The sequence below is a fragment of the Halichoeres trimaculatus genome, unplaced genomic scaffold (assembly GCF_033239565.1).
Source record: "Halichoeres trimaculatus isolate MK-OKI-2021-1 unplaced genomic scaffold, fHalTri1.1 fHalTri1_scaffold_7, whole genome shotgun sequence".
NCBI classification, from domain to species: Eukaryota; Metazoa; Chordata; class Actinopteri; order Labriformes; family Labridae; genus Halichoeres; species Halichoeres trimaculatus.
Genome location: NW_027437185.1, coordinates 16969044 through 16990351, shown reverse-complemented (window position 1 = coordinate 16990351; position 21308 = coordinate 16969044). Strand labels below are relative to the sequence as shown.

General features: G+C 42.1%; 1 protein-coding gene across 3 annotated transcripts in view; it reads left to right on the top strand.

Moving 5' to 3' along the window:
* Window positions 1–21308, top strand: part of LOC141793988 (glutamate receptor 3) — a 142566-nt gene that overhangs the window by 34983 nt on the left and 86275 nt on the right. For all 3 annotated transcript variants that reach the window (XR_012598452.1, XM_074674906.1, XM_074674905.1), the window contains exons 3-4: window positions 7099–7816; window positions 8298–8456. Coding sequence is in view for 2 of the 3 variants with exons in the window: in XM_074674906.1 (XP_074531007.1) it covers window positions 7738–7816; window positions 8298–8456 (238 nt within the window). In the remaining variant the exon portion in view is untranslated. The remainder of the gene's footprint in view (window positions 1–7098; window positions 7817–8297; window positions 8457–21308) is intronic.

The window sequence follows — 21308 nt, the reverse complement described above, 5'->3', positions numbered from 1 at the left end:
TTCATTCTGTTGGCTTCTGGTCACCACCAAGTAACACAAGCACTGCAGGGCCTACTACACTGAGTGAAAAAGAATGGGCAATTAAAAAGCTTTGCTGTTGATCAGCTGAGTATCTTTTATAAATGAAAAATCAGTTTAGAAAATAACACTTTTCTAGATGTCAGATGTGCAAAGTGGTTTTCTCCAAAAAAAAAAAAAAAAAAAAAAATGTTGCTTAAATGCCATCGTAATCTGTTTTATTGATAGCAAAATGGGAGGCAGCAAATCCCTCAAACATTAGTTAAAAAAGGACTGAAATTCTCATGGCACCTCATGCTGTCAAGACACTGGACTAGCCTGCCTGAAGGCTGAAACTTTCATTTGTAGACCCTAAAACAAGGTTTTTGTTGTTGGGTCTGCTTTCGCTTCTACTTAAACCAAGAAACTCATAAAATACTAACTAATAGCATTGAAGGACACAAAACTAAAACTTCTGCAAGCTTCAGTTGGTTTTTATAAAAGCTAACCCAAAGTTTCCTGAACTTTTATTTAAACAAAATACCAGTATTATTTAAAACTAAAGGTTGCACTTGCAGATAGTCAGATTATAGCTCATAGCGAACACTTGAGAGCTAATGTTGCTTTATTAAAGGAATTTTAAAGAACTGGGACTTTTATACCAAGAACTTGAAACAAAGATTTTGTTGCTAAAACTGTTTATGTTGACCAAAACTTTACGTCTTTAAAGGCTCATGCTGCAATTTAAACAAGCTAAAACTTAATCTTAAGTAGCTTTTTTTTACATTTGTAAAAGCAACTGGGATTTGTAAAAACTTGGCCCATAATTGTGTTAAAAGCTAGTATTTTCTGGGCTGAAATTCCTTTAAAGGCAAAACAAACTTGCCCATTGGTACAAGAACTTTTGAAAGCTTTTACAAAGACTTGAAGCTAGTGAAACTAGCCTTTTCATTCTGTTAAGGGGGTAAACTAGCACTGTTTAGCATTAAGATTAGCATTAATATTAGCCTAGGCAGAGAAAGAAACTTAAGTTTCACCAGAGTGAAATAATAACAGCATTCCTCCATGTATTTCATACATAACTCAGCACTTTAATGACAGTGGTTCATAAGTTGACCCACTTATTGTGTAACTATTATCTCATTGTTTCAGTGCCAGTCCACATCCTTCTGACCACTCATGTGTAAACACTGTTAGGATACACAAGAAATGCTTTGTGATTTAACTTGTGCATGAACATACTTGTCCTCTATATACTTAAATGCTTATCTTGGGTTACTCCTCTGCATGCAAACGGCCTATTGCATGTAGCGCTAACCTCATGTGGTGAAGATGTCTTCCTGCCATGCTGCGCTGACTGCTGCGGTCGCATGGTTCAAACTCTGCAAACCCCAAGGCAAGAGAGTGAAGTGTGTCAGCCTGTGCAGCTGATAACACCGCCTCTGTCACACTCAGGCCAAAGAGTGTTTGCCGGGGAGCCAAAGCGCATGATGGGTTTGTGACGCGGTACGCAGCGGCATTCAAACACTGGAATTGGGGATAGACTTCTCTTTCCTCATCCCTTGAACTGTGTCACGTCATCTATCTTGTGCCGCATGATGCGTTTTGATTTTCTTTGTGGGGAGACCTCAGCCAAACGTCTTTTCCATCAGGATGTTCTGGGATCTTACTTACGCCAAATAGAGTTTTCATCCCACTGGAGAGTCTTTTTTTACACTCTGTTAAACATATTTGATTTCCACATCGCACAGTGTTTTCACAGAATGTTTTATTCGACTGGATTTGTTGTTTCTTTACATCTGTGTGACACTCTACCACAATACCAAGTGCTTCCCTATCTCCTAGGGCCATTGCCTTCCACGAGTCTCTTTCATGGGAAAAGGCACTGACAGAATAAAGACGAGCTCCTTGAGAGCAGAGTCTCTTATCAGCCTCCAACATCTGGCCAAGACTGATGGGCTCTTGGAAAAGCTCTCCAAGTCATTGAGTTTGAGCTGCATAATGCTTGTTTAACTGCATCTCTGCTACAATACTAATTCGTCCCCTCTCATTATGTGTCTTTCATCACGGGAACTCATTTCTAAGATGACTGAATTTAGTTTCTCAGCAGGGTGGGATTGATATGAAGAGGAGAACTAAATGGCACGCAAAGGAGAGATTGAAAGGTGAGCCAAGTCACGTGTAAGCCAAGGAAATTAAATATGACGTGACCAGTCCTGACCATCCAGTGCAAGTCAGAAAAAGATTGAATTTCTCAAGCTGCTTAGTGCTTAAATCTGAGACATGAAAAGCAATTTGCTCAGATATGCAGACAATATTTGCTGGGAAATGAGTCTCGCTAAATTGAAGCCATTATTGTGGATTTAAAACGTATGGCTTTAACGCATTGCAACCCATTAGATTAAAGCTCCAAGGTAATTTGTGCAGATTTAAGAATTTATCCAGCCACCTGGTTATGTATCTGCAAGTCACTGGGTGCCAAGCCTCTAAAGAGGGGAGGCTGAGCAGATGTGTCATATCGAGCCAGTTCTTGTCTCATAACATTACGACAGGAGCAAGATGGAGCAATTAATTAAAGCCATTATGGCCTTAATCTCGGTCGCAGATATGTAAATATCTTTGACATTACATATGTCGTGTATATGATTGAAAAAACAGAATTTTTGACCCTAAATCTGTAAAACCGTCTCTGTGTTATCTTTGGATTCAGTTCACAGTCGAGCATCAGTTTCTGAAGATTTCCTACCATCAATGATGTAGTTAAAGGTGGTTCAGGAACTTTATACTGAGCAGCAGCTAAGGTCACCTCTAATGGTCTCTTCTGCTTTTTATTTATTGGTTTTCCTTCTGGCATATTCCCCCATTTGCAAAGGCCAAATCTCTATCCTGCTGTGGTGACACCCACTGCTCTCTTAGGGAGGGATTGGACTGCCACGAGCAGCCCGCAAGTCACCAGATGTTTTTTTAACTGACAGCAAGGAGCTTCCCCAGGAGGGGGCTGCACAATCAGAGGTACAAAGAATCTCCACATAGACTTCCTGACCAACCAGTAGGAGTCACCAGTGCAGCGACAAGGAACACTGCCAATTGGGTTTTATGGAGCTTGAAACAATGGAGCCCAGGATTAAAGCTAAAAGCTGCTGTGGTGGGGTGCATTATCCCTCTGCATACCCACAAATGTTGAATAGCTGATGCTTTTTGCATCCCCTGGACTCACAAAGCAGGATGGTTTGATGACATACCTGATGGCGAGCCAATTTGCTGCAAATGTAACTTATTGTAGTCTACAGGTATTGTACACAACAGTCTGTCCCAGAGTAGCTTTATATACCACAGATGAGCATAAAAATGCCCATTCAAGACTTTAAGACCAAACAAGGTCAAGCAGTCAGGCTCATTCAGGCTCTGTAGAGTCACTAATGTAAGCACATAGACTGACACAGCGGGCTGTATCTATAACCTGAGCTACATGGCTTTACTGGTTGTGTAGACTGTAGATATCAAATGCTATCTATTGTCCTTTCTGTTATCTCCTGTCATTAATGCAGAGGTCAACAGGGGGTCCACAGCCCCTGAGGGATCTGTGGAGGTACTGCAGGGGGACAATCTTTGGCTGATTAGGCTTTTGTTTTGTTGTATTTCTGAGTAATCATTCCCAAATATTTCAATTTTTACCTCCGCAGAGGAGGTTATGTTTTTGGGGGTTTGTTTGTTTGTCTATGAACACTATAACTCAAAAAGTAACAAACAGATCTTGATGAAATTTTCAGGATATGTTCAAAATGGGATAAGAAAGAAGTGATAAAATTTTGGAGGTGATCCGGATCACCGTCTGGGTCCAGAACTTTTTTAAAGCATTCTTTATCATTGTGAGATGGGGCCGTTTTCACCATATGTGTGTATAACTCCACGATAAATGGTCAGATTGCTTTGCAAAACAATACAAGACAAGCTCATGATAATTTCTGACAGATGTAAAAGTACGATCCAGATCCTGCCAATATCCTGGATACTAAGACCCGAAATATGAAATATGTACTAGGTTATCATAATTTTCAACACTGTCAGGTAACAAATTATCGTACAAACCTGCAGCTAACACCAAATTGTAGCAGACAGTCTGCTGAAAGGGAGTATAACATTAAAGTAGGACTTTTTAGTAACTTATGTTATTGTCTTTGAACTCACATCAATGGATACACAGAAGCCAAAGATATGATCTTTTAGTCAGAAATGGACACATTCAGCAACACAGCAGATCTCTCAAACTGCACCCAGGTTCACTCAGCATCCACTTCAAGCTCCTCAAAACAGAGGAGGACCTGCCCCATCATGACAAACACTAGATGATTACTGCTACATCACACACCTAATGTTTGTGTCAGTGAACCCACAGACACGAGATCTCATAGGAATCTGTGTGATCAAATGTTACCTCATAAGATAAACAAACATGAAGGGTGGTCGATGTCTTTGGCTGGCTGTCCTGGTGTGTGTTCTGTTTTGCAGCATAAACATGGGTGAATAATCCATAAGGTATGCTTCTTTTACAATACTCTGCTTGGCTCAGTCTGACCTGGAACTCATGCTCCCAGATCTGGAAGGCTCTGTCACGATTGGAAGCAGTAAATAATCATAGGGACACAGCACACTTTTTTTTATTATTTAACCAATAATCAGTTATGATGAGCCTAGAATCAGGACATGCCCCCAATCAATGGGGGCTTGAAATTGAGTCCCAAAAATTGTCAAATGTGTCACCAGTCCTATATTTACTAGTTTTCCTTGTAAATGTAGATTTTTTTTTTTTTGCAGCTGTCAGTCATTTTTTTTTCCTGAAACCTACCATACACTATTAGAGTTAAACATTAAAAACCACTAATAAAGACATAAATTAACTTGTCATTGATGATCTTGTTTGCTTTTTGAGGCATCTTTGTTAGTTATCATGTTTCATGACCATTAAAAACACTCTTCAATTTTTTAAATCATAAATAGGCTATGGTAAAACGCAGCATTGCGTTATATCCCTTACTCATGTTAAGCATTAGGTTTCAGTATGATATGTCTTTATATTAAGGATAGCCAACTCTATTTGTGTTTAAATACCAGAACAATACATGCAAACTTTTGAAATTTCTAAACTCATCTCAATTTTTTTTGTTTACTATCTATATGACAGTTGTTTTCTTTACTTTTTAATTTCACCTTATAGATGTTTATACTTTAATGGATGTAATATGATTAAGTCTAATACAATGTATGTTATCTGTTCTGTAGGTATTATTGTTTCCCTCCACCTGCTCACTGGCGCTGAGAAAGAATGAATGCATTCTTTAAATGTATGGTCACAAAGGGAGAGTTCTTCTTTGACACAATTTTACATCTAAAAAAAAATAAAAGCTTGTTAGAGGAAGATCACGGAATAATTATCCAGTGAGCATGACAAATCAAACTGAGAAATAATTACACCCATGGCTGCTCCACTCCCACAGAGACAGACTTTTCAATAAATGTTATAGTTTCTAACTTATTTGCTCTCATCTCCTCAAAGAGTCAAAGATGAAGATTTCATCCTGTTGTGCTAGGAAGTGAAGGCTGGGAGCAAATGAATAATTCTTGCTGGTGAGGCCCGCACTGCTCTGAGCTATAGGCTGTGAATCATCATCATCATGAGATAAAAGGCTACATCTTTTCATCTATTTTTCACTCTTTTCATTTCGTCTGCTCCGCTAACACTCCTGTGAGCGGTTTTCAAATCCAAAAAGGCATATCATATAATTATTTGTTTTCTTATAGATCATATCTGAGATTTTTTTCCCACTTGGGACTAAATTGAATTCCTGCAGAGGTTTGAGCCTGGAGGGTAATGCAGCATGGCTGAAATGTCCTAATTGGAAATAATGCAGCAGAAGCGTCACCATTTAATATCAATTATATCAAGGTCTTATCTCAAACACTACAGCTCCGCTTGTTGCCTAAAATGATTTTTCTTTATGGGTTTGGTTTGAAATGATGCATGATTAGCTGAGTTCACACTGAGACGCAGCATGTCCTGTAAATTACAAAGCAAATCACTCCTTTGGTAGGCTTTCAATTAATTGCTTTATGCAACATTTTCACAAATTTAACATCACAGGTGGCCTCTTATTTGCACTCAAATGACTATCAGTGTCTCATGTTCAGGTGTGATGATGAGACATGGTGGAAATAACAGAGCAGAGGAGTTGGTGGGGTCACAGTTTGACATTGCTCATTATGACATCAGCTGTTGAGGTCATGCAAACCAACATATGAGGACTCTGACATGAAGGCTGAGCAGGAGAGTAGAGAATCAATGAGAATCATTTCCAATTCATCCCAAGAGAGCCGCTTAGGTGTGGGAATTGAGATCAACTTTGACCCCGTTTGGAAAAGAAATCTCCTCCACTGATGAGTGGGTCAGACCACAGCAGGACTTGACTGACGTGAATGATTAACAGCACAGCTTCAGGCACATGATCCCACTTGAGCAACTCAGGTGAGGAAAATAAACAGAAGCTAATCATTATTTTGCCTTATACTGGAGTAAGCAGCTGAAATATCCCTACAGAGCTATTTTTTATTACTAAGACTTGAAAGTTTCCAGCATGGACACGCAGTCCTCATCTGTTTGAAAGACCCCAGTGCACTGCAGTATCAATAGCGGAAGCCTTAGCTGTTTGCAATGCAATTAAAAACTCAATTTTCAAAGCGCTTTGCCGAGGGTGATAAATGGGCCAGTAATCCCTTAATTGTCCTCTGTTAGGCACAATCACAGGAATGATAGATGTTTCATTAGAGACAGAGGCAAACTTAAAGTAAATAAAAATGAGATGCATATGTTTCTAACCTCCAGAGAAAGGTATACATTTAGATGTAGCTATGTTATAATTTCTAAAGTGATGAAAGAAACACAAGCTTACTTAGTTTGACTCAGGCACTTTCAGGACCATAGACAGCTCTGTGTCCTTGTTTCCTCCTCCCTCATTAACACGTGCTCACGAGTCTCAAGGTATCATGTGTTTGTAACTTTTAATCAGACATTGATTTCCTCTATCCCTGTTTCCTCTCTCACTCTAGAGATTCGGGTGGACAGCATCGGACTGCAGATTAAATGAAAAGCACATATGGATACTGGCACACAGAAAGTTTTCAGAGATGACCACACTGTGGAACATCCCCGCAGCTCTCCTTGTGTTCGTCACACGGAGCACGCACGCCGGATCCTGGAGATGCCGCAGCAGCTGGAGGTGGCCTGGTCATTCATTCAGAGTCATTGGCCACCTGAGATTGCAGTGTTTCTATTGATTCGGCCAACAGAAGGCTAATATTGACAAGTGCAGCGTGTATTCCGAGCCGTCGTCTGATCCAGCGTGCTGGGGCTGTTTTAATTTAACGTCACATCAAGTTTGACCAACATTGGCACGCGGCGACGGGGTCCAATCGGAGTTCAGATCTGCTCCGTCTCCCCCCTCCACCACCGGCCCACCCCTCCTCCTTCTCCTCCTCCTCACTCTCCCTCTCTCGCTCTCTCTTCCCCCCTTCTCCCTCTCTCTTAGTTGCTCTGCAGCTGGGCTGCACCTCAATGAACCTAATTGGTGCACTGTGAGCGACCATCATCTTTCCACTGGATTTCCATCGCGCCCGGATTCCATCCAGAACCTATGAATCTGCCCAGACAGACCCTTTTGAGGAGTTGAACAGACAGGTCGGAGAAAAATGGCACAACGCGTGGTTTTGTTCCTACTGTGGCTCTTTGACAGATCCTCCGCAGGATTTCCCAATCAGATTAATATCGGTGAGTGATTTCTTTTGTCCAAATCATGCAGATTTGTTTGGTTTGTCTGGTGAAAACAAATGCAAGATTGCAGTTTTGTACGGAAGATACCCGGACGGAGCGCGAGCTCTGCGCAATTAAGAGACTAACTTGATTTCCCGTTTGCTGCAAGCCTAAAGCCGCTGATTATGGCAAACCATGTAGATTAAAGCCACACACAGTCTTGGATGCCTAGTTATAAGTGTTTGCTGTAAAAATGTTTAAATCAAGCAAGAAAAGAGACGGCCGGTTTCCCTGCTCGATGTGGAGAGTTGAAGACCGGCGCACGGTCGAAAATTCATGATAGTTATTTCATATGACAACGAGCCTCCTTTGTATTACAGCGGGACACACAAGAGTTGCTCCCCACTGAATGGAATTAGGCTCAGAGCTGTCAGGGGCTTGAAATGACCGGATATGCCCGTAAAATCTTTGTCTAATCGTGTTTGTTCATCTCTTCCAGGGGGACTGTTCATGCGTTCCACGGTGCAGGAGCACAGCGCGTTCAGGTTCGCTGTCCAACTCTACAACACCAACCAAAACACCACTGAGAAGCCTTTCCACCTCAACTACAACGTCGACAACCTCGAGTCGTCTAACAGCTTTTCGGTCACCCATGCGTGTAAGTGTGCTTCTATTTCGGTCATGTCCACATTTCCAGCACTGCTGTCCACGCAGAATGAGCAGAATTATTTATGTCCAACTCATCCGGTATGTGGAGCTTATGGGGGCTACATCTCAATCCAGGGAGGCAGTCAAGTTCATCCTGCTGCACACTGCTTCACCAAGTTCCTATGGGGATTACAGAAACATGAATAAAATCAATGTAACAGTGTTCCTTAATTCAAAGCAAAAGATTTCCACAAGTTTTCCACTTCAGAATACCCCCACACTTTTTCTTTTTCACATATAGGAACACTCTACACTTGTCTGCATTTCAGCCAGTCTGAGTCTGACAGTGGTCATTTCAAAAATTTAAATGCCACTCCTCCTGTCTCCTGTCAACACACCACATGCTGGCCTCTATGTGGAAACACAGCCAGTTTAACAAACTATGTGGCACAGGCTATTTGATGAATGTGAATGTTTGTATGGAACCAAGATGTGGAGAAGCACGAGAATTATTAACCTGATTGCATTTTATTTATTATTTCTTCAGCGTAATAGATTCAGTGTTGGGTAAAGACAAAAATATATAAATTGTTATATTCTCTATGACAGAAAACACATGAATTTCTCCCAATGCATTATGGGTCTTATTGGGTGTTCACAGTTGCAAACAGTGCAACTGCTGATCCCCCCTGATCCTTTGCCCCCCACGGCTGCACTTTCTTGAAATCAGTGAAGACTGAGTGGACACAAGTGGAGGAAATAGAGTGCAGAATGCCATTTCACAATGTCACTTTAAATGATGAGTCCAGTTCAGCTCAGCGCCTAACTTTGCAGACCCACGGCTCGGTCTGTCCAGTGCATTCAAGTCCCACTAACCTTAGTGTGGCACGCTCATAATGGCCCCTCTGACTCTCCCTCAGCCGAAGCATCCCTGCATGCTCCCCCCGTGTTACAAAGCGTCTCCCCCAGCATTGCAGAGTCAGCTCATTAGCACCCAGCCCTCATAGCACCTCACCGTGCCGTCATTGGGTGAAAGGGGAAGGGGGGGAAAAAATCCATAGCTCCCCAACCAACCAACCTCTGCAAATGAGCCAGGCTCAGACCTGCAGAGGAGGTGGGTCTGAGTGGTGAGGGAGATGAAGAGGAGCGTCATATCACAGGCAGCAGAGGAGCAAGCGCCCTAACGAAGGAGGCACCCACAAGAAACAATAAGCAAATGAGAGTGAATAAATAATAGATAGTGCTGTGCAATTTCACGCATGTTGAAGAGGAAGGGAAGCATAGGAGGGAGAGGCTTGATATCAGGATCTAATTAAATTCAGGGGCAGACAGAGCTTTAGTGAGAGGAAGGGGATCCTGTGGGAGCTGTGGCCCCGTTTCTTCTTTTTCGCTGCCATGTTTCAGCATCTCCATCATAAGCTCTGTCGCTGGACTGACTTGAACTCCATGTACAAGGAACCTGTACTGCTAAAAATGCAGACAGGAGAGTGAAAGTGAAGTACTGTTAATATCTTTGGTCCAGACAGCTCTTTTGCTTTGATGTGCATGTTAATCTGATCTGCTTTTGTTCTGGAGGAAGTTTTACTCTTTTCACGCTAAAAGTCTCCCACTTAATTGTAAGAAAAAAAAAAAAATCCCAACGCTCTCAGCAGAAAGCAGCTTTTAAAAGAGCCCAAGCTGCAGTTTCCTTTCCTACCTGATTTGTGTAACGTGCGATCTGAGCCTTTTTTTACTCAAGGTAGTGCCCTGAGACTCTCGTCAAGCTGAGCTCACAAACGGCAGACAGCTCATGCTGAGCTCACAACAGTCCACAAGCACCTCAGATTGTCTCTCCCAATGTAGCCAACAAAACGGAGATGACGGTTATTAAATATCACTTATCTGCTGACTTCTAGGCCGCTGAGGCTTTGCCTCTGGTGAGTGAAGACCTCCTGTGTGCGGACTTTTGGATTTGTCAGCGTTGTTGTTTGTTCTGCAAGCTGTCACAATTATTTAGTGGACATTCAAATTTACTTTGTCATCAATAGCCCCATGTGGATGACTCATGTCTTTGTCAGCAATAACACGGCGTTTTATGATGCAGCAATGTGAACTAAGATTTTATGAAAGTGGCATTTATGTGGGTTTGGGGAGTAAATCTATTCTCAGTCAGGTTTGCTGCTTTGATGAAGATGGGTTGTGGCTGCTGTGGCCTTGCAGATTTTTTTGAAGTGACAGCACTTTTTTGTTTTGTCTGGACTCCTCAATCTTTATTTTCAGTTGTTGGAGCTTTTGTGTGCACATTTTATTTTGTTTGACACATATAACGCAGCGCCTCTTGCCTAAGGTTCTTATTTTCTGCACATCCTTATAATGTAGTAATATAAAAACTAAAGAGCAACAAAAAGTGCATACAGTAATTCACATAAACTTGCTTAAATTTGATTTCCTTTACAGAGCAAATTCTGGGCTCCTTTTGGGAGAGATGAAGGTTCTGTCTTATGTTAAAACCATTTCTTTTAAGTCACTTTAAATCCTTATGCCATTAATTGAATTAGTGACCGGCAGCAAAACAATGTGTGTCTTCAGTAATCCTCAAGGCTGGGCTTTGTACTGCAGAGGCATGGTGAGTCCTTTGGTGGCAAAAGACTGTTGTTGCTTTGAAGTGACATCAGAAATTGTGAAACGTGTAATTACCGGTGCGGGGTCCATAATGGCTCTGGGAGCTGTGAGTCAGGTATGCTCACCGAGAAGACCGGAGCAGTTCAAAGAAAGAGGGTACCAGTTTGAAGAAAGCAAAGCAGACAGCATTAATGTTCCTGATGGTCACGGCTAGCCAGCTTAATGACACTGCTATCCTTTTCCCTCTGCTGTTTACCCTTCTTCTTCTCCTGCCTTTACCTGAGGGGGGAAAAACATCAGGCCCCCCTCTGCCTTTCCTTGCCACGCTTTTTATTAGATTACTCGCCTTGATTCCTGTTAAAGGCAAATCTTGCAATGCTTGGCTTTTGAATCTCATCTCCCTATTCCTCATCCCTCATTCTGTCATTAAGCTAATGGTCTGTGTCCCCTCTGCCAGCCTTTTACATGTGCCTGCCCCTCTTTTATTGAATTCTCCAGGTCTTTAAAACCTGGCTGTAGCGGATGTTTCTTTGGCTGCACTGTTCAGCCACCGTCTCATGCTGCCGCTGGCTACTGTAGGCAAACCAGCTCTGCTCCAAGAGGACGGGGGAAAGTAGGATGAAACGCAATCCACTGTGAGGTCTTTTTCTGTTCTGAAAGACAAGAAAATAGAAAAACAAAAGGGAGACCGCTAGGCAGCCAAACATACAGAAACAGAAAAGAGAAGCAGAGAAGCAGAGCATGAGCTAAATGTGTCATTTTATATATGGATAGGAATACAGGTTTTAAGGGATAGCTAAAACCTATGTGTAGTTAAATAAAAAGAAATAGGCAGCTGTTTAAGTTGTCAGAAATCAGAAGCTGGGGACTGCGTTTTGTTAGCCTAGCCTAGCCTAGCCTAGCCTATCACAAAGACTGAACAAGGAAGAGGCTAACTTGTTGGTTAGAGAGTTTACAAACTCTGCAGCACCGCTAAAGCTCAGTTATTAACGTTTTTTATATGAAAGAAAGAAGATAATTTCAGGGGAAAAATTTGTTTTAAAGGTAGTCTGGAATATTTTTGTCAAAAAAGGTTAAGTAAAGCTGAGGTAAACTCTCAGAGGGTCAACGGCAAGTCTGGCGAGCCTCTTTGAGTCTTTTCTTTTTCACTGGCTTTTTACAGGTTGAGCTTAAACTTTAGGGGTGCTGCTCAACCAACATACATTTAAACCGCTTTTCCACCAAGCAGACCGGATTGGTTTGTCTCGGTACAGCACCCATTTTGCGGTGTTTCCACTGACTTATCCCGAGACAGATCCCCAAATAACTGAGACGAGCTGTCCAACTTTTTGGGATCCTTTCGTATGGGTGCCAGACTGAACTGATCCGCTCTTGGAAGGTGGAGCTACAACACTGCAGATTGGTCCAAAGAATCGTCACTTACCCCGACAGCAGCTGTATTTCTCCTAGCGGCACACAGTCTTATCTAAAACAAAGTTTGATTGCACTTTGTATCAAAGAGCTTCATGCCAATCACAGAGAGGACGAAATGCTTCATGTCTTCCGTCTATGCTCTTAGTTTACTGTGTTACGTTTTTCTTCTTCATTGGATTTATTAGCGGGGTAAACTGTGTCACGCTGCTACAGGACCACGCTATTGTTTAACAGCTGCGGCTTTCAGCATCCGGCTTGTATGCCACCTACCATGAGAGGGCACAGTTTTGTGTGGAAATGCAAACAGGATCAGGCTTCACTGTACCAAACCATGCCGAAGCGTACTGAACTTAACTGGACTGCTTGGTGGAAACGCGGCTTTACATGTTGTCATTACCATAGCACTTGGCCAGGCTTAGCTGTTTCCAGTGTTTCCAGTCTTTGTGTAAGGCTGAGCTAAACTGCTGTTGGCTGTAGCTACATTTTTACTGCAACTGCATTGAAGTCATTCCTCTCTGTCTCAGCCAAAAATAAATACCTGTTTTTACACAATACAATACAATACAATATGACACAGAGTACTTTATTAATTCCCAATTAGAAATTCAGAGTCACAGCAGCAAAACAATATGTATGTATGATAAATTATAGTGCGAAAAAAAATCATGAATAGAAATAGAATAATGTTATATGTGTCAAATAAAAGGAAAATGTCCATCAGAGACAGCAGCATGGCCTGTCAGCCTCCACCTCCTTTGGTTCCAGGACTAAGTTGGCCTTCTTCACGGGTCTTTACAGCCTCGCTCCCCTTTGTCCTGTCTGCCAACAGCAGGTGAAATTCTTCTAATGTGACGTTGGTGTCTTTAAAGTGTCTTCCTCTTCCAAGCTCACACTGCAATACAAGCACGTTGCCCTCACCTCCTTCTCTTCAGCTCATGGGGAACATCAGGCTTGGCACCAGTTAGCATTGACATGCTAAAGGCTGCTAACAGCTGATCTCATATGTAAACAACAAGATCATGGTTACATGTAGGATCCCTTTACAAACACAATATTAAAAAATAAAACTTTTTTTATTTACTTAAGAGTTCAAAAAGATAGATAACCTTTTAGAATTATTATTGTTGTTGCTAATGTTCCAAGATTAAAAAGTGTTGAGCAGCTACTTGTTTTATTCAGCTCTTAGGTCAGAAAACTGCAGTAGATGTGTGGATTAAGATAATGTGGCATACCAAACATTCATGAAAACAAGGATGTCATAAAAACTCACTGCATAGTACAGAGGCCTAGTTGTTTTCCAGACACGACACATCCTTAGGAACATCTACTCCACTGACCTTTACGCCCACCCAGGGAGTGCTAGCTTTGTTTCTGTTGCCCTGAAACACCAACAGTGACCGGCGGCCCTCGCTATGACTGAGCACATGTGGCAAATGGCATATGCTGTGAAGCAGTGACAAAGGGCCCTCACCAAATCACCCCACGCATTCTTGAGCGTAGCTTTTGGGGAAGTAGTTGTTGGTGCTGTGTGAAAAGATGGTAAACAAAGCGACAAGGAGACGTGTTTTTTTTTTTTTTTTATTTGCAACGCGTGGCCTGACAGAGACAGGCTATGGGCGAGAGAAGCTCCTCAGGTGATTGTAGTAGTGCCTCACTTGCGCGCCTCGCAGGCTGTAACTCAGCTTGAAAGGTGTGACCAGGGAAACATGGCAGGGGAAGCTGGGAGACAGAGAGGGGGAGAGAGGGTGGAGAGGATAGACTTAGACTGCAGTAGGAGAAAGCAAGAGGAGAAGTAATTTGATTAAAGAACGTTTTGGAGACTTCTTGTTTCAAGAGTGTGTCTGTTTGTGTTTGTGGATGTTAGTAGGAGACTGCAGGCGATTGGGGGGGGGGTTGTACTGGGACATGCCATCACAGTCCAGCTGTGTTAGAGGCACAGATGGAGGTTTGTTTATGTCATGTGCATATGCATGCATCTGTGTGCATGACACACACAGTCACAAAACACACACATAAACACACACTTACACTGTAGGCGTATTCAGTCACACATGCATCGATTGACACAACCTGTCTCCCTCTCTTCACATTTGTTACCGAGTAAATCTTGCAGTTTTGTACTACAGCTCCCATGACACACTTCATCATTCCTCCAAAGTAAAGGTCATGGTGAAAATATCGCAGGCTCACCCTGTGCCTCTTTTCTGCAAACAGCAGACATGATTTTGGAAAATACCATTTTTGAGATACACCCAGGGAGGATTTATGGCGAATGTAGAGAATGAGCAGCATCGAGTCGTTTTGATGAGCACCATGACGGTGCAAAAAGGCCATCAGGAGCACGAGCCACTGAAAGGTAACATGATGGCGTGGTTTTGAGGCCAGCATGCCAGGCGGTCTCTGAGGCCTGATGAAATGTCTGGATGTGGGTCTCAGTCAGATGAGCGCTACAGTAACAGCCTGGGATGAGGTCACATGCTCTGGGAAACGCAGGCCCCCTGAGAGGGAGAGAGGAGGAAGGGGAGGAGGGGATGATTGACGGCTTACTTGTGATGAAGCATAGAAGGGTGGAGCTTTTTGTCAGATACAGTCACATACTATAATGCTGAGCGGAGTTATTGTTATGTTTGGAAAACTGCACCAGGAGTCAAAATTTCCACAAGACCAAAATGTCTTGTTGTTAACTACTCCTACAAAATAGGAAGAGCAGTGCCTACTTTGCCAAGTTAGGCACTGATGAAACACTTTAAACTCACTCTACTTTTCCTGCACTTTCAATGCCTCACTGGCGCAACACCATCGCTGATGCTGTTGGTCTTGGTGCAATAAGGTTAATTTTTTTTTTTACACAGCAAACTCATAAACAAGATGAATTCCAGAAACCAAACCTACACTGGGGACATTATTTTGACATAATTTTCTGCCCATTAGATGCCCTCTGATGTATCTTTTTATTATTTATTTAGTTATTTATTCTAAAGCCAGGCACAAGGCTTGAGCAGTAATGAGATGCAGAAAACATAGAACCCACTCCGAGGCAGATTCAACACAATGAATTTTTAATCAGTATATCAAAAGATCCTCATAAACCCAACCTGAGGAGAAGTGTTGCTGTCGGAGTGTTATTTGTCTTGGAATCAATGGCGCTGGCAGATGTTGTTTGATAAAACAACAGCTTTTCCTCCCTCTCTGCTGCAGTGGCTCTAAATCTCCATATATCTTTCACAAACATTGCAGAAGCTATGGATTATTTTTATTTATTTATTTATTTTTGAAAAAAAGCTTGCATATAGGGCACATCAAGGAAGTTTTTTTTTTATCCAGAAGATCAGTAAATCACATGAAAGATTTCTATCAGAATCTTTAAAGATTGCTCTTGCCCTGAAAGTTGTCAGATTTCTGTGTTTGTGCTCGATCCAGCTGTTGGGATGTTGGGATCATTGGATTTGTTATTGATTTTCTTTATCTCTCGCTCAATACGCCGCTGCAAACGTGGTTAATGTAAGTGAGAAAAGGGATTAGGATAAAGTAAAACTGGTGGGATTGTCGTGGTATCTTTAAGATTTCTTCACCCTACAGCTGAGCCTGCAGGCGCAGCATAGAGCAAATACAGGGTCAGTGTATATACTGTAGGATCGTATCAAAGTAATAACTGATGCTTTTTATGATACATGCTGCAGTAGTTCCAGGATAGCCAAACTATAAAAACAATGTATGCCTCAGCTGAGCAATAAAAACCCTGATGCTGCCATTAACCAGCCAACCAAGAGTTGGTTACACAATAATTTGTGCAATACTGACCCACATATGAGCTTTACTGCAAACCATTGAATGCAAGCTGTAGATCAAGCCCTCTTCCTCCTCAGCAGACGTGATGCAACATGACAGCCCATCCAGGCCCTGCACATCTGTTCAGCACTGTTCAAATAATGGGGCGGTTTCTGAACTATAAGTCAACAATGACAGGCTAAGTCTGTGTTGTGTTATTGAAGATGGTATCTGCGCTGCGTTGTGATGAACAAGAGGAGCCGGCTGACCATATAAAAGAAGCGATAAACCCTGTGAGGGACCGCACAGGAGGAGACACACAAAATCTTAGCGCTGTATTAGACACATGGGTGGCTGCTCTCTGCGTGAGGAAAAACTGGTTGTGATAAGAGTTAGGCCTGAACATGTGCTGCATTTTAAGGCAAATGAACAGAGGGAGGAAAACTGCTTTTGTGAACTATTCATCTCAGGTGTATCGCGAATGTGTCTGCCAGCTTTCTGCTCCATGCGATGGCTGCTTTCCATTTTGTTTTCTCAATAAGCAAAACCTCTCAAGGAGAGGGGGAAAGAGATTATTTATCATTTCCAAAAATGTCATTTACCTTTCTGCACCAGTTGTGCGGGGACAGAGTAAGAAAGGAGAGGAAGAAAAGCAGAGCATTTTTAAAACTTATCACTTGTAAAGATCTCTGACACTGCAGTCAGCATTTTTCCTTTTGCGCCCCCCTCCCATTCTTTCTCATTTCTATCTCTCTCTTTTTATATATATTTAATCTCTCCCACAAAGCCCATTACAGCTATGTTCCCGCAGTCGTTGCAGTCACACTCAGCTAGCTTTTGGCCATTCACTAGACTCCCCTTCAATACCCATAATCACTGAATCAGTAATCCCCTACTTGAGCTGGAATAGCACATCCGCATCGTGCCTCATTGGAAGTTGCTGCATTGGCCTGGCTTCAGTGGGTCCAGAAGAAAAAAAGAAATCTGTAGTCCTCCTTAAAGGAGCTGCGGACTGCATTGTCCTAACCAAGGTCAGGCAGCTTATGAAAGAGACACTTTTGAGTTTCTTATTGCCTCGAGGAACCCGCAGAAAGCTTTAATTGGCACCTGTGTGGAGCGTAGTCTTCTGGGTCCACTTGGCAAAGCTATCAGCTGTTTGTTGTTGTGGTTTTCTTCTAAATGCGTGTTGTGAAGCATATTTCCTGTCAAAACTAGAGAGGACACGAGGGCATGAGGGCGTTGTTGTGATGAATACAAAACATCAACAGGGAGTGTCACGATTCTCTCTCCAAAGTAGTAAATATTGGATCACGGTGTGACAGGGCTTCCAGCTTCCAGCTCTCTTCCCCTTCTGCCGAGCGAGCAGATTGATCCGCACGTTTTTGGCCCGCATCAAAAGAAAGCAGTCGCTAGCAGAGCTCCGCCAAAGCTGCATGTCTGTGCAGAAACAAGGGCTCCATCATAACTGATTGCTTATGACAGTTCACAGTCGCCGGGGCCACTGAAGCATCATAACCTTGTGAAACTAGTGTACGGGCACTCTAGCATACAAGCTGAAGGAGAGGAGAGTGAAAGGGGAAAAAATGATATTAGCATATTCCTCACAGTGAAACAGAGATGTAAAGACGCCTAGCACTGCTGTGAATTTCATCTGTGGTGAATATCAACTAAATCTTATGTAATGAAAGACATAATGTGGACAAACGTGGCTTTAGTGACAACTGTTACAAGTTAGACTACACATGTGGATTGATGTGCTGTAAGTGAAACTTCTACTTGCGTGCCTGGAGAGGAAACCCAAGCAGACCAGATAACTTAATGCATGCAGTCAACATAACAAGCTCCAACATGCTTCTATTTGTAACCCGATTCATATTTAGTGAGCAAGTTTAATTGAATTTGCAGAATAGATTCTGTAGAGTGCTGTGATGATCACGCTAACCCAGATGACCATGTTGTTCTCCTGACCCTCACCAAAAGGAAGCAGTGTTTCGCTGTCTGTTAGAATTTCCAGACCAAGACCGAGGCGATGTACTAACAGGTGTGGCAGAGTTAAACTGTGACGCAGCGGTGCAGTCTGACGTTACCGCAGCACTCCTGTCCTTAGCGCTCACTATCCCCATGAGTGAGAATTAAGTGAACATGATGTGCCCGTTCAACCATGGCCCTCTTCTGTTTCTTCCTCCATTGGTTAATTCGGAGAGTGCCGTTGTGTGGCTCTTGCTATTTCACACATGGCTTCATAAAACCTGTGGGCGGTTGCTCCCAGGCCACTGTCCGTGTATGTGTGTCCATGCATGACTGTGTGATGAAATATTGAAGTGTTTCCATCATCAAACATTGGGTCGCCGCTGGCACAATTCCCGTCCTTTAATTTTATTTTTCCTTTCCGTCTTTATCTTCCCGGCGTGGTGGCTTTGTAGATACTTTTTTTCCTTTTCCTCGGCATGGCTTGCAGATCAGGAAGGCAAACCTCATCTGGACCCATGACAGAGCTAATCCATCGCAGCTGCAGAATGAAAAGGAGCCGTTTGGAGGGAATCCATTCCAAAAAGGGCCTCAATGGGGAAGATTCTCTCAGATGCCGATGCCCTTTGCAGCCCTGACAGTGCGAGAATATGATGAAAAAGCACTTGGGAGAGTTCACTGGCTTAGCTATGTTTATGAGAGGAGAGGAAAGATGGAAAGAGAGAGGGAGCTGCAGGGCTGAAGATGGGAAGATGAAGTGACCACACACTGTGTTTGTGTTTGCCTGTGTGTGTGAAGTGTACAGGATTATAAGTACAAAGTGGAGTATCTTTTTCTTCATCTTTCCACCTACCTGCCGTTTAAACCGCACTGAAGCCAGCTGAATATCTGTAATACGCTGTCTAAGGATGTGTGAGCTTTGGTAAGAGATGAACAGCTCTGAAAACAGTTATCTGAGTAGCTTGATGTCCACCAAGAATTGACTTTCCACAAAGAGTACACGTAGTGGTTAAGGCCAAACAGCACCTTGCTTTCATACTTTAGGTGAACTCCATGACTGTAAAACATATCTATTTTATAAATGTCAAGGACACAGAAATCAAACCAAGCGCTCTTGCTTTTCTTTTCAACACCCACTGCAGTGTATTTTCCTTCTGCCCATTGTGGCTGCTGCTGCTATATTCTCATCTCTAAGCTGTAAGGGGATAGACTTTGGCTCTTTTATGCATAAAGAAGCTTAAGTTTGGAATTTGCTCTCAAGTGGCCAGAGCTTGGAAAAAAAGTCTGTGAGCATATCTCTCCCAGTTTTAGAGGTTATTTCAGGGCAAACCTTTTGACCTCTTTTGATGCACTGCAGTGATATCAAATATAAGATGTAATGCAGAATTTTGTTGCAGAATGAAATTCCATCTGGAGAAGTAGCATGGTGGCTATCTTGTTTCTGCAATCCATCTAAGGATGAATTTATTAAGAGACCAAAATCTACCCAAAGGTGTAATTTTACCCTCTCATTTACCACAACCTGGGAATAGTTTAATAACATCCAGACAGTTGTGCCCCTAGCCTCTGAACATTGGCTACGTTTACATGCAGTCATTAAACATTTCATATTCGGAATACTAGCAATATCTTGTTGCGCACAGCCATGTAAACACCAATAAGCATTTTCAAAAAACGGAATATGCTCATACTCCGTTTTTTTAAAAAAAAACTGAAAATCACCCCTGGGTTACTCCTTTTGTAACCTGAATATTTGGTCACCTATGGATATCCCCATTGAAAGTAGGGATGGGTACCTTTCACATTTTAAATGATATGGTACTGATGCTCGGTACCTGGCAATCAGTACTGGTACTTAACGTTACCAATTTTCAGTACTTTTTTGTGTTTATGTGGTAAAAAATATCAATTTGTTTAATAGTAAAGTATAAACTTTTTTCAATTTAACATATTTATACCTTAGTATTTAACCTTGCAATGCTGTGTTCATGGAAAATTACCTACTCTTCCACTCCCTCATAGTCACAGTAGGTACCTAAACATGGTACCTTTTGATTCTACATGAATTGGTACTCAGTTCTTTAGACAGAATTTGGTTGGTACCTATATAAGTACCTAATTCAGTACCCATCCCTAATAGAGAGGAACATTGATTTTTGTTTTGGGCATTTTCTGTTTGCAAGGAACCCTGGTCTTCATTCATCTTCTGCCGTGCTGCTGCTGTTGTTGTTGCTGCTGTTGCCATGGATACAGGAACAAGAAGTAGAAATGACACGCATTGTGTCAAGACGTCCTCCGTGCGTTGAGTTGTTTTCCATGCGTTGCTGTTTTGATCAGGATACCATGTAAACAGGAATAACCTTGTTTGCTCATGCATGTAAACAGGTTACTCTGAATGTTTCAGAAACTGAAATATTGACGTTAACCTGAATATTGACTACATGTAAACGTAGCCATTGACTGGCCATTGACAATCAAAACCCATCTTTTCTGCCTACTCTGACTCTGACTGCCATCCATCCATCTTTTATTTTTAAATTCATTTCTTTTAAACTTTCATATAAATATACTTATTTTTAGCTATTATTTCTTCTTTCTTCTTCTTCTTCTTCTCTTTTTTATCACAACTTCAGTTAGAGTTTTGTTATTTTAATAAAGTTGTCTGTCTTTTAGATCACTTAACCCAACAAAGTAGAAGCTAAGAAAGGGGACAAAATACCTGATATCTTTTAGTCTTAGGGCCTGTGTCGATTGGTGGCAGTCCCCACATAGCTGTTTTCAATTTTCAATAACAGTTCCTCTTACTGGTACTCAGTGTTGCAACTTCACATTAGTCATCTTACGACACTTTTGCCTTCCTCAGCGGTGACTGTTTTAGTTTTCAAAGTGCTCGGTTTACTTAATGTTTGCTTGGATTTAAAATGGATAGAGCACTGGAAAGATGTTATGCAGTGGCATTAGCAGCAGCTTTGGATTTTGTAGGGATTTAGCTGAGCTGAGAAGGCTAGGAAGAAATGGAATACAATGGGCAGACTAGTATAGGCTGTAGGCAGAAGGGAGTGATTGTTGCGTACATAATGATTCGTGTTGATAACAGTTTTTGATACTAAAA